The sequence below is a fragment of the Gobius niger genome (assembly GCF_951799975.1).
Source record: "Gobius niger genome assembly, chromosome: 1".
NCBI lineage: Eukaryota > Metazoa > Chordata > Actinopteri > Gobiiformes > Gobiidae > Gobius > Gobius niger.
The window spans coordinates 45,297,708-45,313,072 of NC_136852.1; the positions used below are offsets into that span (position 1 = coordinate 45,297,708).

The 15,365-nt window shown below is 39.8% G+C and overlaps 1 protein-coding gene across 1 annotated transcript; it reads left to right on the forward strand.

The window, feature by feature from the left end:
* The first annotated feature begins 275 nt into the window (after positions 1 to 275).
* Positions 276 to 13,436, forward strand: LOC306970846 (scavenger receptor cysteine-rich type 1 protein M130-like). Its single transcript, XM_079566880.1, has 19 exons — positions 276 to 363; positions 434 to 497; positions 581 to 607; positions 1,139 to 1,441; positions 1,515 to 1,793; positions 2,174 to 2,488; positions 2,818 to 3,117; positions 4,588 to 4,887; positions 5,390 to 5,704; positions 5,781 to 6,095; positions 6,557 to 6,859; positions 7,071 to 7,379; positions 8,163 to 8,471; positions 9,048 to 9,356; positions 9,659 to 9,952; positions 10,623 to 10,958; positions 12,350 to 12,454; positions 12,536 to 12,605; positions 13,258 to 13,436. Exons 2-19 carry the CDS (start codon positions 452 to 454, stop codon positions 13,379 to 13,381), a joined length of 4,359 nt encoding a protein of 1,452 aa, XP_079423006.1. The 5' UTR covers positions 276 to 363; positions 434 to 451; the 3' UTR covers positions 13,382 to 13,436.
* The last annotated feature ends 1,929 nt before the right edge of the window (positions 13,437 to 15,365 follow it).

Consider the following 15,365-nt stretch of genomic DNA (forward strand, 5'->3'; position numbering starts at 1 on the left):
AACGATGAGTTGCATAATAATTTGGAACAGTAGATTTTGAGTTTTTTACTATATTTATCTTTGCAAAAAATACTGTTATCACTGGGAGTTTTGTCAACCACATTCAAATGATCCGCTAACAATAAAAGACTTGAAAATGAGGCTGACTGTTTTTTGTCACATTCATTCAAACCCGTCCCTGGCCAAGAGTGGAGTGCTGAAGTGTTCCTCTTTTTAAAGAAAGGAAGAGGTGGAGATAAAGTTCAGTATTTCTTTCCTCGGCATGTGACGGGTTTAGAGGAAGTGCCAAAATCTACAACTCCTAACAACAACATCTGTTCTCTGGCGCACGGACAGAGAAGAGAAGCTAAATCCATTGCAGCCGTAAGTACTCTGTCTCTGTGACGGGATTCCAAATATTTCTACACTTACCATATCTTTTACTCGTGTGCAGGCTCTAACGGCAAAAGACATGAAGAGAAATGAATCTGGAAAACAACAATTTCTCTTGTTCATATGTAAGTTGACGAAACAGATTTTATACAAACATAGAGCAAATAGACGCAAAGTGGATTTACCCTTTTTTTTTTTCTCCCTGTAGATCTGCTGACTTTGCCACTCTGTGCAGGTAATTATGGTCTTTTGGGTAGACTGCAAAAAAATTGTCTCACTTTAGAGAGCTAAATTCTATCAACCTCCTGCTCAAGACATTTTAGATATTTACAGACATCAAAGACAGTAGTGATAGTTTTACAATGTCATATTTTGCCAAAAGAATCAGCTGTTATTGCCATTAACAGCAAACAAACTAGGAATTTTCAACTAACATGAAACATAAAACTTGGTAGAGTTAAATAGTAAACTAATACAACTTTTAACTAAGTTCATGCATGAAAATAGATTAAGATATGACGAAACAAATAATTTAACAACATATTGATTGATATTCACCAACACAAGGGGGGCCACAGGGCTGTGGGAGCACCCCTGTTCTGTTTACAATTTATAAATGCAAATAATGCTCGTACTTTACCAAGATGGAGAGTGTAGTGAATTAAGACACTCAGGTGTGGCATGTATACCTGTCAGAGCAGTCAAAAATAAATGCTTTAAAAAGTGTGAGCAAATATATATCGATTAATGAATTTATTTATTTCAGATTCCGGGCAAGTCCGTCTATGGCCCTTAAGGTGCTCGGGCAGAGTGGAGGTCTTTCATAACGGGCGCTGGGGCACAGTATGTGACGATGAATGGAAAAAGGCCAACTCCGATGTCTTGTGTCGGGAGCTGGGCTGTGGACATGTGATTAGCACTAGACACGGAGCCGACCCAGGACAGGGCAGTATCTGGTTAGACGACGTAAAGTGCAATGGCAGCGAGTCTTCGATCCTCTCATGTGCACACAGATCTTTTGGGGAGAACAACTGTGACCACTCTGAAGATGCAGGAATAATGTGTTCAGGTACTGTTCTTGAATTACTAATTAATGTATTCATAATGATGGCTTCTGATGCATTTTGTGCTCTCTTTGATAGATGGAGTGAGGTTAAGTAATGGCACTAATCGCTGCTCTGGTACTCTCGAAGTCTTCCGCGATGGAGATTGGGCTGTGGTGTGCAATACGAACTGGGGCCAGACTCAGTCAAATGCTGTGTGTAAACAACTCGAGTGTGGACCCCCCAAAAAGACGGGCACCACAAGTCGCCAATCTATGGGATACATAGGCAGTTGTGCAGAAAATCAAACTTCTTTTTCAGAGTGCACTGTGACAAAGAGCAGTGATATGTGCCACGGGCTAACTCTTTCCTGTGAAGGTAAGGTCATGAATGAACTTGCTATTGCATTCAACAGACTTAAGTGAACATAGAGACATGAGTGATGTGCAGATTTACATGAAGAAGGAATAAACTTTGGAGCTTAGAAGCTGGCAAGAACAGATCAGCTGTAACAAAGTCGAGGGAGACTGAGCCCGAGATGGTTTAAACACCACTAACATGCCAGAGATGTACTTTGGCACAAAGCCGGGAAGAGTTCTACTGCACACTGCTTTAAATGGTTTAATGTGGTCATATTTTCTGTTCTAGTCAGAAGTGGGGCTAAAACATTTTTTAAATGTTGACCTGCAGGACTTTAGACACAGTATTTTTTTGTTAAAATTGTGAGACAAATGAAATGCCTTTGGCTTATTTTGCAGGTGTACAAGAGATAAGACTTATGAATGGCACTGACCGTTGCTCTGGCAGAGTGGAGGTGTTCTATGAGAACCGCTGGGGAACAGTTTGTGATGACGACTGGGACATGAAAGATGCCGCAGTGGTGTGTCAGGCCATGGACTGTGGAGCGCCTCTAGAGGCAACAACCAGTGCGTCATTCGGCCACGGTAGCGGGGAAATCTGGTTAGACAATGTGGAATGTGCCGGAAACGAGTCGGGCCTGATGCAGTGTGCACACAATGCATTAGGAGATAACAACTGTGGTCATACAGAGGATGCTGGTGTTGTGTGTTCATGTAAGTAGCACTTATTATGTTATAATTTACGGTGTGTTCAGGAACACCTCTGTTCATTTTTATTCAGAAGTAGGATATTGATTTTTGTTTTTTCTCAAAATGTGCTCCCAGGATTGTTTAGAGATATGTCACTGTTTCTAATTCATGGAAAATGAATGCAATTTATCACAGATTGTTTTGAGTGGTCACAAATGACATAGCTATAACTGAGAGCAAAGAGTGTGTGTAGAGCAGTTGTTTTATAATGTGAATTTTCATGCCATTGATTTTAGATTTTTTTGTTGTAAAGTTGTAGCACTTGCCCTCAATTACTTTTTGTCTTACTTCAGCTCAAATCCGACTTATCAACGGAACCTCGGGTTGCTCTGGCAGAGTGGAGTTTGCGCGCAATGACCAGTGGTCGTCGGCCCGGAGATCCTCCTGGGGAAAGAAGGAAGCCACGGTTGTGTGCCGACAAATGAACTGTGGAGAGGCTGTGTCGTTTTCAGGCTCAAATTCCGCCAACGAACCACGGAAAATGTATGACGTGAACTGCACCGGCACAGAAAGTTCTCTGACTAAATGCACGTTTAAAGAATTCAACCGGACAAGTAGTGATTTATCCGAAGATGCAACTGTGGCCTGTACAGGTGAGCGTTATGGAGTAAATGGTTTGATTTGGGCAAGAGCCAATTGATTGATTGATATTAATAGCGCTAATAACATTAGCATTGGTATCGCTCTGTGTGTGCACCAGTTTAAATTGTTTGGGAAGGGGACAAACTTTGGGCACAAATTTGCAGCTGATTGGATCAAGCATCCCACAGTTACTTAAAGCAACAAACTCATGCATTGAATAGTTAGTATGTCTGTTGTGTGTTTATGTGTCTGTAACACGTGGTGTTTTTCCGCTGCCTCCTTGTTTATAGTAAATGTCAATAAAAGTGCTTATTGTGTCGGCACATATTTCACCCGCCGTCTCAATACGGCAATACTGGCAAATGACGGCTCAAAGCAACTGCAGGTTTGATTTAAACACTTAACGGGAACAACACAAGATGGATTCTTGTGTGTTTGTGAACTCACAATTACCATGAAAATTCAGCAAGCAGGCAACGTTAGCCTTGAGTAAAACAGGTTCAACACAAGGGTGCGTCTTATCTCCTCTATTGTTCAAAAAACATTATTATTCATTTTCACATTAATTACAACGAATACACATTGATGAAATTTAAGATGAAATGTGTTTTAACTATATTGTCACCAAAGTAAACCTCCTTTCTTGGACAATGTTTGTGAATAAAAACATAAATTAAAGGTTATAATGATTTTTGTGGGGATTTTTTTGTTTTTAAAGTGAGCTCTCAGACTTATATTTCTATATCTATTCCCAAATCTATGAGTTATTTTATTATTGTCCGCCCACTCCACAAAGGACTGTTAAATAAGTCCTCTCAATCCAAAGTATCCTCTCAATCAAAGCCTCTCATAACTTCTGTATTTTTAAGCATTTTTCACTTTGGAGTAACACGAAATAAGTTAGTAACTTCTGTTGAAAGAATAAGAAACCTATTGATAATCTAAATATGTTTGTGTTCATGTCTGCATGACCAAATGTATGCCTAATGAGAAGGAGCAGAAATGCTGCGTTATTTGAAAAGTTCACTTTTTTGCACTCTTGAATACGTGTGCACTCATCGAGCAAAATGAACAAAAGAGGAGATAAAACTCACCCTTGTGGTGAACCTGAAAACTTCCCTTTGTATATGTACAGTATTTAGCTTTAAGCAGGATTACTTAAATGTGTAAACCCAAGCTATTTACACTATTAAAACATAGTTAAAAGTTCATGGCGGTGTCAACATTGGGTTTTGACATTGCCTTGTTTGTTTTGTTTCATTGTTATAATGTTTGGTTCAGCCCTATGAGGTGACTCCTGTTGTGATATTGGGATAAGCAGAACAACGTATTGATTGATTGATTGATTGATTGATTGATTGATTGATTGATTGATTGATTGATTGATTGATCAAAAACATTGCTGGAGTTGTGTAATGAGGCATTATTGTATTCTTTTTGTACTTGTTTTTCTCTATGTAGTTATGAAAAATGTTTTGCAGGTAATGTCCTTTTGTCGGAGGGGCCCAATCGCTGTGCTGGACGGGTCGAGTTCTTTCACAAAGGCCAGTGGGCAGATATTTGCAGTGATTCCTGGGATATGAACGATGCTGCTGTGGTCTGTCATCAGCTGAAGTGTGGCACACCACACAAAATCCTCACCTCAACGGGCCGACCAGCCACCAGCGTTTGGGTGAATGAAACCCACTGCAGTGGACGAGAAATGAGCCTATCGTTGTGTCGTGTTAACTTTTCAAACCAGTCCTGTAACAGCCCAACCGTGGCTGGAGTCATCTGCTCAGGTATGGATTTAACAATAAACTAAAACGACTATTTTGGTTGCTAATAAAATCAGTCAATGCGTCTAAATGACCAGATGTATGTCTACTAAAAAGACAGCTATGCCTTATGTGCCAATAAGTGCAGCCTTCATGGTGCAAAACAAAACCGAAGATAAAATGCATCCTTGTGGTGAACCAGTGAATTAATGTGTTAATGCCATTTTAGCGTGTTCCCCAGCCATGATTTCATGTTAATTTTTTTTTCTATGCAGTTTTTTAGGCATCAGATAATTGAATATGAATTCTAGTTTATAGCTCATATCAAATCTTGCTTTTACTGTAGAATGTAGACTTTTGTTTTGTCTGAAAATGCAGATAAAACAATAAACAAAGTATCCCACAGTAAACAAAGTTCCCAGGTTTATTAATTTCATTATTATTATCATCCAACCAGTTGCTGACAATTTTACATCATTTTGATTTTTGACAGCTTCGCTAACTTCTGCTTTTTAAACATTCACAGACGGCCTTGTTGTTCGTTTGGGCAACGGTCCAGATCGGTGCTCGGGCCGTGTTGAGATTCGCCGCGGAGACGAGTGGGGAACAGTTTGTGATTCAAGCCTGAACCTAATTAAAACTAAAATTCTGTGTGACCTTCTGGAGTGTGGACATGCAGTGAATGTTTCCAATGGGGGAGCGTATCCTGCAGGAGTCGGATCCGTATACGACGCAAGTGATTCCTGCTTCACCAGCGTGAACTCCATTCACCAGTGCTCTGTAAAGGGGTTTAAGGCATCTTCCTGTGGACATAACAGAGACGCTGGCATTGTTTGTGGAGGTAACTTTGTTCAGGATTCAACAGGATTGGATTTTTGTTTTTTTGTTTATGAAGCTACTCTTATTTTCTATTTCAGGTGATTCATCCATAAGACTTGTGAACGGCACAGACCGCTGTTCTGGTAGAGTAGAGATCCTTTACAGCGCTCAATGGGGAACAGTGTGCGATGATGACTGGGACATCAGAGACGCCCAGGTGGTGTGCAGCTCCAAAGACTGTGGTTCGGCTATAGCGGCTGTACCAGGGGCCTTTTTCGGCCAAGGTGTTGGAAGCATTTGGTTGGATGATGTTAACTGTCTTGGGAATGAATCCTCTCTTGTGCATTGCCAACGTACCAGCTATGGAGGCAGTAACTGTGGACATGGAGAAGATGCAGGGGTTGTCTGCTCAGGTAACTCTGAGCTCCTTGTTTATTATCATTATCATCATCATTATTATTGTTCCTAAAGCTAAATACTATTGGCATAATTAGAGTTTTGGTGTTCCACTTGATGTCATTATTTTTATTTATTTATTTATTTTTTCACACACCTCTGGCTTTGAGAAGGGTCTATAAAAAGCTGTATGGTGGGCCATAGTTTGTTGCATTAGATTAGAACCACGTTTCTTTTAATAACAAGATAGACTTAAGACTTAGATGTATGTGCCTATGGCATAACGGTGCATAAATGTTACAACAGCATAAAACGAGTTGCTGTGGTGTAAATAAAGCTGAAAAAAGCAAAGCTTAATCCTCACACATTTATCTGTTCTGAAGCCTTTTCCAAACAAGCAACACATCACAGTGTCAAGATGAGTTTATTATGTATTGATTTGCATCAATGTGGCCATATATTTTCTTTATTTTTTTAGCCCATCTTAGAGTGCTTGGTGGACAAAACCAGTGCTCAGGCAATGTGGAGGCCTATTATGATGGAGAATGGCTACCCGCTGTCAGTCTGAACTGGGGAAGGAATGAGGCAGCTGTTGTTTGTAAAGAGATGAACTGTGGAGATCCCACAATTGGTTCTGGCTCCATCCCTCCATCAAGCGAGCTGCAGAGGGGCTTTAAAGTCAAATGTACTGGAAGAGAGAGCTCAGTCTCCCAGTGCGTTGTGAATGCATACACCGGGGCCGACACTGAGCGTCTGAGACGTGCTACTGTGACATGTTCAGGTAAGATCTTGGGTTTCGCTCAAAAGTTTGAAAGGAAAGGTAAAGATAACAGGCTTCATTTGTCATTTTAAAATTAAATTGCTCAAAATGTTTTAACTGCATGTTAGCTGGCTTCATATTTTGCGAAAGGCAATGTTTGTTTAATTATTGATTTACATGTATTTATTTACATGGAGTCAAACTTGATGCCACAAATGTATTCAAACTACAGGTATCGTTAAATTGGTTGATGGTGCGAATCGCTGCATTGGAAGAGCCGAGATCTTTCATGAAGGCCAGTGGGGGAATGTGTGTGCTGAATCATGGGACTTGAATGATGCAAAGGTGGTCTGTCAGCAGCTGAACTGTGGCGATGCCTTCAAAATCACCTCTGAAGCGGTCTATGGCCACGGGAAGGGCAACTTTATGGTTGAACACATTGAATGCAACGGACGAGAGTCTATCCTGCAGCAGTGCGACATCAGACATGGCAAAGGCAAAGCCTGCAACTCCACTTCAGTCGCTGGGGTCACCTGCACAGGTATGACAACTTAACGTCATTGCAGCTTCATAATGACAGATCTTAGGACCTCTCTTAGGACCTGGATTTACTTGATAGGAAATAGCTTAAACCAGACCATCCTTAGCCAGTACAAAACAGGTCCAAGCAAGATGAAGCTTGTAAAGCTGTGTGTATTTTGTATCCTACACAGCTTATATGGTATCAAGAGAAAAAGCAGAGAACATTGTTGATTACACTTTTTCGACACAGCAGTAGACTATTTGTATTATTTATTTATTTTTTCCTTTTTTTAATTTAATTTCTTTTTAATCAACATTATTGAATAGGGCAAGGCTCTTTTTAAGGCTGTTCATGGGGCCCTTTCAGGGAATATGCGACGACCAATCGTCATTGCCTTCCTCAGAAATGTTTGTTGAACTGAGGGTGTTCTGTTGACCGGTCCTGACAGATCCATCTCTCACTGAGTGAGCAGGCCTCCTGGTCATCTCTGAAGGTTTTCAACAACAGTCCAGGTCTACCTTTAGGTCACGTGAGTCCACAGCAAGTTTTAACTCCATCCAGAGCAAGAACAGAAACAAGGAAACATAAAAAAGGAAAAACTACATAGTATGATATAACACTGGTTGAGGAATGTTTGTTTCAAGTAAAGAACCTCAAATAGCCTCAGCTTGCAGGTGTGTAAGCATCTGGGGAACATATCGTAGGTACCTCTGGCGTCTGGAGGTGCCGTTGTCCCTCAATGCTTCTGATGCGCCACTGTGGAACCACAGACTGACCCCAAATTGCCTGTAATCCTAACAGACGGCCTGGGCATCCGACTGGTGGATGGTCCTGAAAGGTGTGCTGGCAGAGTGGAGGTGCGTATGGGCAGTGTTTGGGGGTCTGTGTGCGGCGCAGACTGGAGCGTGCCGAAAGCAGAGATTGTCTGTGAGCTGCTGGAGTGTGGTCATGCCGTGAACATCAGTACGGTCCCACGCAAAGGAGGAGCCCAAGTCTCCAGTCCTGCACAGACCTGTTACAGCAGCTCTGAGAGCCTGAAGCACTGTGTTCACAGAGGACTGCCTCGAGCCACATGTGCACAGAACTCTGACGCCAGTGTGACGTGTGGAGGTAAGACTTTTGCTGAAGGTCATTGCATTCTTAGAGCAGTACTAAGTAACGTGTTTACCTTAATAAATCCTTTTCGTAGTCCCTGTAGGGGTAATACAAGTGTTTATGGGATGATTGGAGGGTCTTTCATCTCCCCCTGGTGTCTCTGACCAGAAAACCATGTTTGCAACTTGACTGCCACCGGACCGGAGCAAGCAATACACCCTAATGAAATCACGAAGAAGAAGCTAACATGCTAACGGGCAAAGCTAACTGCGGGTTAACGCCACTTTAAACAGTATTTACAGCAAAGTTTGAGTGAAAAAAAAAAATGTCCATTGTGTAATTAGATGCACAGTAACCCTCTCTCCCTTTGCCTTTTCTGTCAGCGTAGTATTTACTCTCCAAGACAATTAATAAGTTAAAAAATCGTAACTTGCTACTACACCTGCAGTTGCACTAATGGCCTCTAGGGGGAAGAGTTACTTAGTACTGCTTTAAAGTTTTGTGGACATTGGAGACAATACACAAGATGTGGCGGTTCAATTGTCTTTGTGCTTATGCATTTCCTGATCTAGTATATATTCTGGTCTACAGATGAGATTCGTCTGGTGGACGGCCCAAACCCCTGCTCCGGTCGTGTGGAGGTGCTGCATAAGGGCCAATGGGGAACAGTGTGTGATGATGACTGGGGTTTGGAGGATGCCCGCGTGGTGTGCAAACAGCTGAGCTGCGGAGCGCCAGTCTCTGCTGCTCCAGGCGCAAACTTCGGAAGAGGCACGGGCCCCGTGTGGCTCGACAATATGGGGTGCTCTGGTAGAGAGACGGCACTCACACAGTGCTCACACAATGGCTGGGGCAATCACAACTGTGGCCATGAAGAAGACGCAGGTGTTAATTGTTTAGGTAAGAGCAAATATTAAGTGGATTATTCCAATATTTTTGGAGTAGTAAGTTTGTGGGCTCAAACAAATCAGCAGGTGCAGCACAAGATGGATTTTTGTGAGTTTGTGAACAAATCTCTCAACAATCCAATGCCTTTCGTACTAAATTTGTTTTATTGCAGAAAAGGCATTGTCTGAAGGCTAGGTGTACAAACATTTAGACAAGGTTAAACAATGAACAGGAAAGAAAAATCAATTAAGGACAATCTGTGAACGTTTATGGGATAAATTCTAACTCATCTAACATTACTTTTTGCTCCACAGACATCGTTCAGAAACCCAAACTGTTGATGTCTCCTGACACAAAGGTGAACTGGGGAGACAGGCTGGACATCACCTGTGCAGTGGTCACCCAACAGGCGCGAGGCACTTTCACCTTGAGAAAAAACAATGATACTTTTAAAATGGAAAAAGTCTCTGAAAATGATGCAGTTACATTTACCTTCCTAAAAGTCAACTTCAGCCATGGTGGTTTTTACTATTGTGAATACTGGAAGAACGTGTCAAGGGACGGGATCATGTATCCTCAGGGAGAGGCTCTTCAACTCACAATCACAGGTAACAAGATTTACTCTTGCCATGTTTTTGATTCATTTGTCTTTTCAAATTGGGCTATGAGTACTTTTATAAGAATCTAATGTGTTTTGTATGGCCTAAATTCAATTGGATGTCAAATACTAGCGCCATACTAAAGCTGGCCTGGAAAATTAGCTGGTCAATGTTCCTAATCGACTTGCCATTTCTACTGTTGTGAGTCATGTGATAAAAATACAAATGAATGGGGAATCCAGGCACTATGTTAAAGTATGGCAAGTTTCATTACATCTTTATAATTTCTCTGTCATTATCATATTATTAGAAGAAGTTTAGTGGCCATTGGAAATGTGTCCAACCTCACAAAAGGTAGAAACTTGGATTATGATTTCCCATTTAGCTCAGAGGACACTTTTATATGCTAATTCTTACCTAAAGGGTAAGCAACCTCTAATTAAAAAGGTCTGCACATTCATGAATTATTTCTAACTAGGCTTTGACCTCACCTAAATGTGGTCGATTGGTTGACAACAGCTGAATATATCTTGATCTTTCATCATTTGCGATGTTTGATGGCTAATGCTAACGGCTATAGGGGAAAAAAAGCACACTGAATAGGCTAATGGACTCTCAAAAGTTTCTCCTACAATAATTTTTGCTCGATTGCAATTATTCTTTCTCATCTACTTCACAGTGAAGCTGGAAAAGCCCAGCATTTCAATGACGTCAATTGAGCCAATATTAATCCCCAGTAAAGACAACATATCCGTCAGTCGAGGCCAAAGCTTCAACATCACTTGTTCGGTACATTCAACCTATCCCGGCGGATCCTTCTACCTCACCAGACCCAAGGTCAAAATCAGCGAAGCAAAAGCTGCAGTAAACCGGTCTGGCCAAGAGGTGGCGGACTTTGTGTTCGCCGGGGCAGAGTATTCGCACAAAGGAGCATACAGCTGCATCTATGGAGTCAACATGTCCTCGCACTCATTCCGATCTGAGCCTTCACGAGTCATTGAAGTCACTGTGTTTGGTGAGTTTTTGACGGACGTTAACAATCCAAAAATTACACTCGATTCAAGGTAATAGTTCTTTATTTATATACCATTTAACCCCGCCTTAACCAAGTGCATTTTCTCCAGTTCAGCTCCAAGTTTACCGCCTATAGACCAGAGTAATGCCTCATTTGAAAGCTAAGACCTACAAAACTCATCTAAACTGATATTTTTCCTCGTTGCATTTTCGTCGCTTTTTCATCACTTTTTCGTCACTTTTCTGTTGCTCTTTTGTTGCGTTTCATCCTTGTTTTCATCTCATTTTTGTTGCTATTTTGACACTTTTTCAAGAAGCTTTTAGATTGGGGTAAAGCTGAACTGCAGAAATTGTGCTCGGTTCAGGTGGGGGGTTAAGAGGTTAAGGAGAGACACTGCAAGAGGTAAAACTCAAAATGTTGGCCAGTTTTCTGACTTAACATAACAACGTTTACACAGATTTCTTACACCATTGTGTTGTAATTTTCTCCTATCATTCGTCAGTTCATATCACATGGTAATATTCACTTCAGTTAGTAAGTAATTAAGTAAGCAATATTTACAGACAGACACAGAATATGTTGGTCATAAGACAAATCTTTATCACTGGAATTTAAAATGCTTTCTGAAACAAATCGGTTTTCAGTTTGCTCTTAACAGCTTTTTGTTTAGACAAGAAGATAAACTGTTACAACAGTCTAAACAGGAAGACACAAAGGCGTGGATAATCATTTCAAAATCATCCCTGGACACAATTGATCGAAGTTTTGAGATATTCCTCAGTTGGTAAAAACAAGTCCTTATGAGCAGTTTGGATAGAAGATAATTCCTAGTTTTCCAAGGCTTGTTTTAGCAGACAAACTCAGGTCGCCCAAACACTGGTGAATCCCTGGAAAAGAGAAGTAAAGCTGAATATCATCAGCAAACAAATGGTAGGACACATCATCAAAGCTCTGTATAATTTTTCCTACTGGAAGGACATAGAGTTAGAACAAAATCGGGCCCAAAACAGAGCCCTGGGGAACCCCACACACCAAATCAGCCGAGTCAGACAGGATCTGCCTGGATTTATTCCCCCGACAAAGTTGAAGCAGGTCAGTGCAATCGCCAGTGTGTCGGAAAATATACATAACCCTAATCCTAATTTGTGTCAGGAAATCCCAAATTTTCACAACAGACCGTTCCTCCTGAGCCCTAACTGAAAACAGGAAGATGTAATCACATGATATGAATCGACAAATTAGGAGCAAGCTACGGCACAATACCATCTCCACTGCCTTAAATAAATAAAAGAAATCAAAGACAATTTTAAAACAAAAAAGCAGCCGCTCAAAAAATAACTGTATATTCCTCTCCATTCTAATGTATTTGTGTTTTTGGAATTCACCCACAGCCAGTTCTTCTTCTGTGGCCACTGCAGTGGTGGTCACCTTGCTCCTGGTGGCTGTACTGCTAGTTTTGGGGTATGTCTTGTGGAAGAAACAAAAGTGGAGATTTGGTAAGTGATAACTGTATGTCGAAGCAGGAAAACACAACATATAGTCACTTTGTACTTTCCTCTGACTATGTTCTCCCAAAGTTTCAGACAACATGGTCAGGTTTGTGAACAGAATTGGAGGAGTAATACAAGACTTTGGAAACAGCAAAAGGTAAGAAAAAAGGACCTTGCTGATGTGGTAATTTTCATTAAAATAAAATTTCAGATTTTGATACAAAAAATAAATTCAATTTCGAATGTTGTCCAAAAGTGTAGTTGTCCAAAGCATTTTCAAGTCTTATCCAGGACTTTTGATATAGTGTATTGTACAATTGTATCAGCCCCCTTTAAAGTGGACATGTCATGCATATGGAGCCTAAAAATAGACTTAAATCCTTATTTTGGAGCCTCAGCTTTGATATTTTACGTTTTATAATATAAAAATATATTTTAAATAGTTACAATGAAATGCAGGAGAAAGAGTTGATGAAGATCTCGCCTGGGGCTCCTCCTGCTGGCAGTTATAGGAATAATTTTCTTCAAAAAAATTGTGTTTGAACAATGATGTGAGTGTAATCAGGGAGTACAGAACGAGGCACCGACGCCGTAGAAGAAGAAACAGCTAAGTTTAACAGCTCAAACCTGTGAATGTTGTGAAGTACTTTTCCAGGTCTGTCTTTGATGAGGGAACCACATTAAAACATGGGTCAAATTTCAAGAAAGTCCATTTTGCATGATATGTTCACTTTAAAACTTAAAATACCAAATTAAACCAGACTCCTGACACTGGTTCCTTAATTGATTTGATTTCTTGTGTCTATCAGCGCCGTACCCACAGCCACAGCCGCAACCCCGGGCAGCTTCACCAATGAAATTTACATGGACGGCATTGAGGACCCTCCAGGAGCAGCCTACAGCGACCATGAGCCGCTTGTTATTACTAATTAACTGTTTCTTTTTAACTATGAACCTTTGATCTGATATATGCGTAATAAACAATTCTTTACAGTCAACGAGTTTTGCAAAGTAACTGGAGACACTCATGAAAAAAATTAAACAGAACGAAAAATATTCTACATCAGAACATTCAGCAATATAGGGTATGGCAGAAATTCTTTAACCTCTTAACTCCCGCCTGAGGATCTTTTTCCTCACGTCATCAGATTTTTTTTCCATCATTTTTTTGTTGGGTATTCAACTCATTTTTGTAACTTTTTTGTCATTTTTTGTCAATTTTTATCACATTTTTGTCACATTTTTTGTCAAATTCTTGTATTTTTTTTGTCAAATTTTGTCAATTTTTTTTGTCATTTTTTGTCAAATTTTTTGTCAATTTTTAATCAATTTTTTTGTCACTTTTTATCAAATTTTTGTCATTTTTTGTGACATTTTTGTGACATTTTTTGTCAAATTCTTGTAATTTTTTTGTCAAATTTTGTCAATTTTTTTTGTCATTTTTTGTCAAATTTTTTGTAAATTTTTAATCAATTTTTTTGTCACTTTTTATCAAATTTTTGTCATTTTTTGTGACATTTTTGTGACATTTTTGCCACTTTTTCATCAATTTTTCGTCATTTTTTTGTCAATGTTTTCTCACTTTTTTGTCACATTTCCATCATTGCTTTTGTCTCAGTATGGTAGCTATTTTCACAGCTTTTTTCCAGAAGCTTTTGAACTGGGGTAAAGCCAAACTGGAGAAAATGTGCTCGGTTCAGGTGGGAGTTAAGGGGTAAAATTCAAATTGCCCAGTTGTGTTTATTTAAAATGTCTTAGTACCAATTCACACCCCTCAAAGCACACCCACAAGTATCAAGCTCCCCCCAAAAGGATGTCATACCTGTCACTGATGCCAGTCACTATTATACACATAACCAATCTTTTCAGTATGTTATCCCTCTCTTATTAATTCAATGGTATAATCCCTGCCCTTGCCTGCTTATGTTGGATAATTACCCAAATCTGCCTGGGTTTTAAGAAGATATACATTTCCCCAGTTAATGACCAGCACAGTTTCGAGAGGTCGGTATTTTCATCTGCTTATTATAAGAGTCCCGCTGATGAATTCCATTAAACACGTTAGAACTACATTTCCCATAAACAGGACACTGGGCACAACAGGTAAGACTAAGTAGAACAGTTGTCTATTTACTTCACAGAGATTTGACTGGAAGCAGGGCTTGACTATACGTTTTTGACTCACTGTCCACCAATATATTTTCATTTCAATATATGTATATGTATACTATAGCCATCCAAATCATGTGACAGGGGCAAGTTTATGTTCTATTTCTTTAAATGGGATTGATTCAACCTGTGTTTCTCAAACGAAACGAAATGACTTGGTAGAGCTGCTCGATTATTGAAAAAATAATAATCACGATTATTTTGGTCATAATTGAAATCCCGATTATTCAAACGATTATTTGTTGCCTTTAAAAAAAAGTATTTCTTTATTTTATTTATTTATTTATCAATCAAATCACTATGCTGAATATTTTGTGTTTAATGAACAGTCATAAAAGTACAAATGATTTCAAGAATGCCTCGAGTAAGGAGAGGTCTCTGTTTCACACCTGCCCCCTGCTGGCCAGCCCTCACACCTGCGCAAGCAAACTGAGCAGTGCGGCCTGATGACATCATCACACAGCGCCGTTTGTTTTTGAGCCACGGCACATGAAATGTGAAGGGAAAATATTCCCAGCGGCTTGAAATAATGTAAGTCTGCTTTGCAAAAAAGAAAAAAATAGAATAAAAAATAGAATTAAAAAATGGAAAAAAAATAATATATAAAAAATAATTTATATAATATAATTATACATACGTTGTTTCCCCCGATTATGCTAATTTAATAATCGTTTAGTGTAATAATTGTAATAATCGAAATTGTAATCGAATTTCGCTGTAAGGAGTGAGAGACTGGGCTGGTCAAGAT

What these genes read in the sequence shown, in the direction of transcription:
- LOC306970846 (XM_079566880.1), top strand. Translation starts at nt 452, where the DNA reads ATGAAGAGAAATGAATCTGGAAAACAACAATTTCTCTTGTTCATAT. An exon ending in TGCAGGGGTTGTCTGCTCAG is followed by an intron (nt 6,096 to 6,556) that starts GTAACTCTGAGC and finishes TTATTTTTTTAG; the next exon opens with CCCATCTTAGAGTGCTTGGT. An exon ending in TGCTACTGTGACATGTTCAG is followed by an intron (nt 6,860 to 7,070) that starts GTAAGATCTTGG and finishes TTCAAACTACAG; the next exon opens with GTATCGTTAAATTGGTTGAT.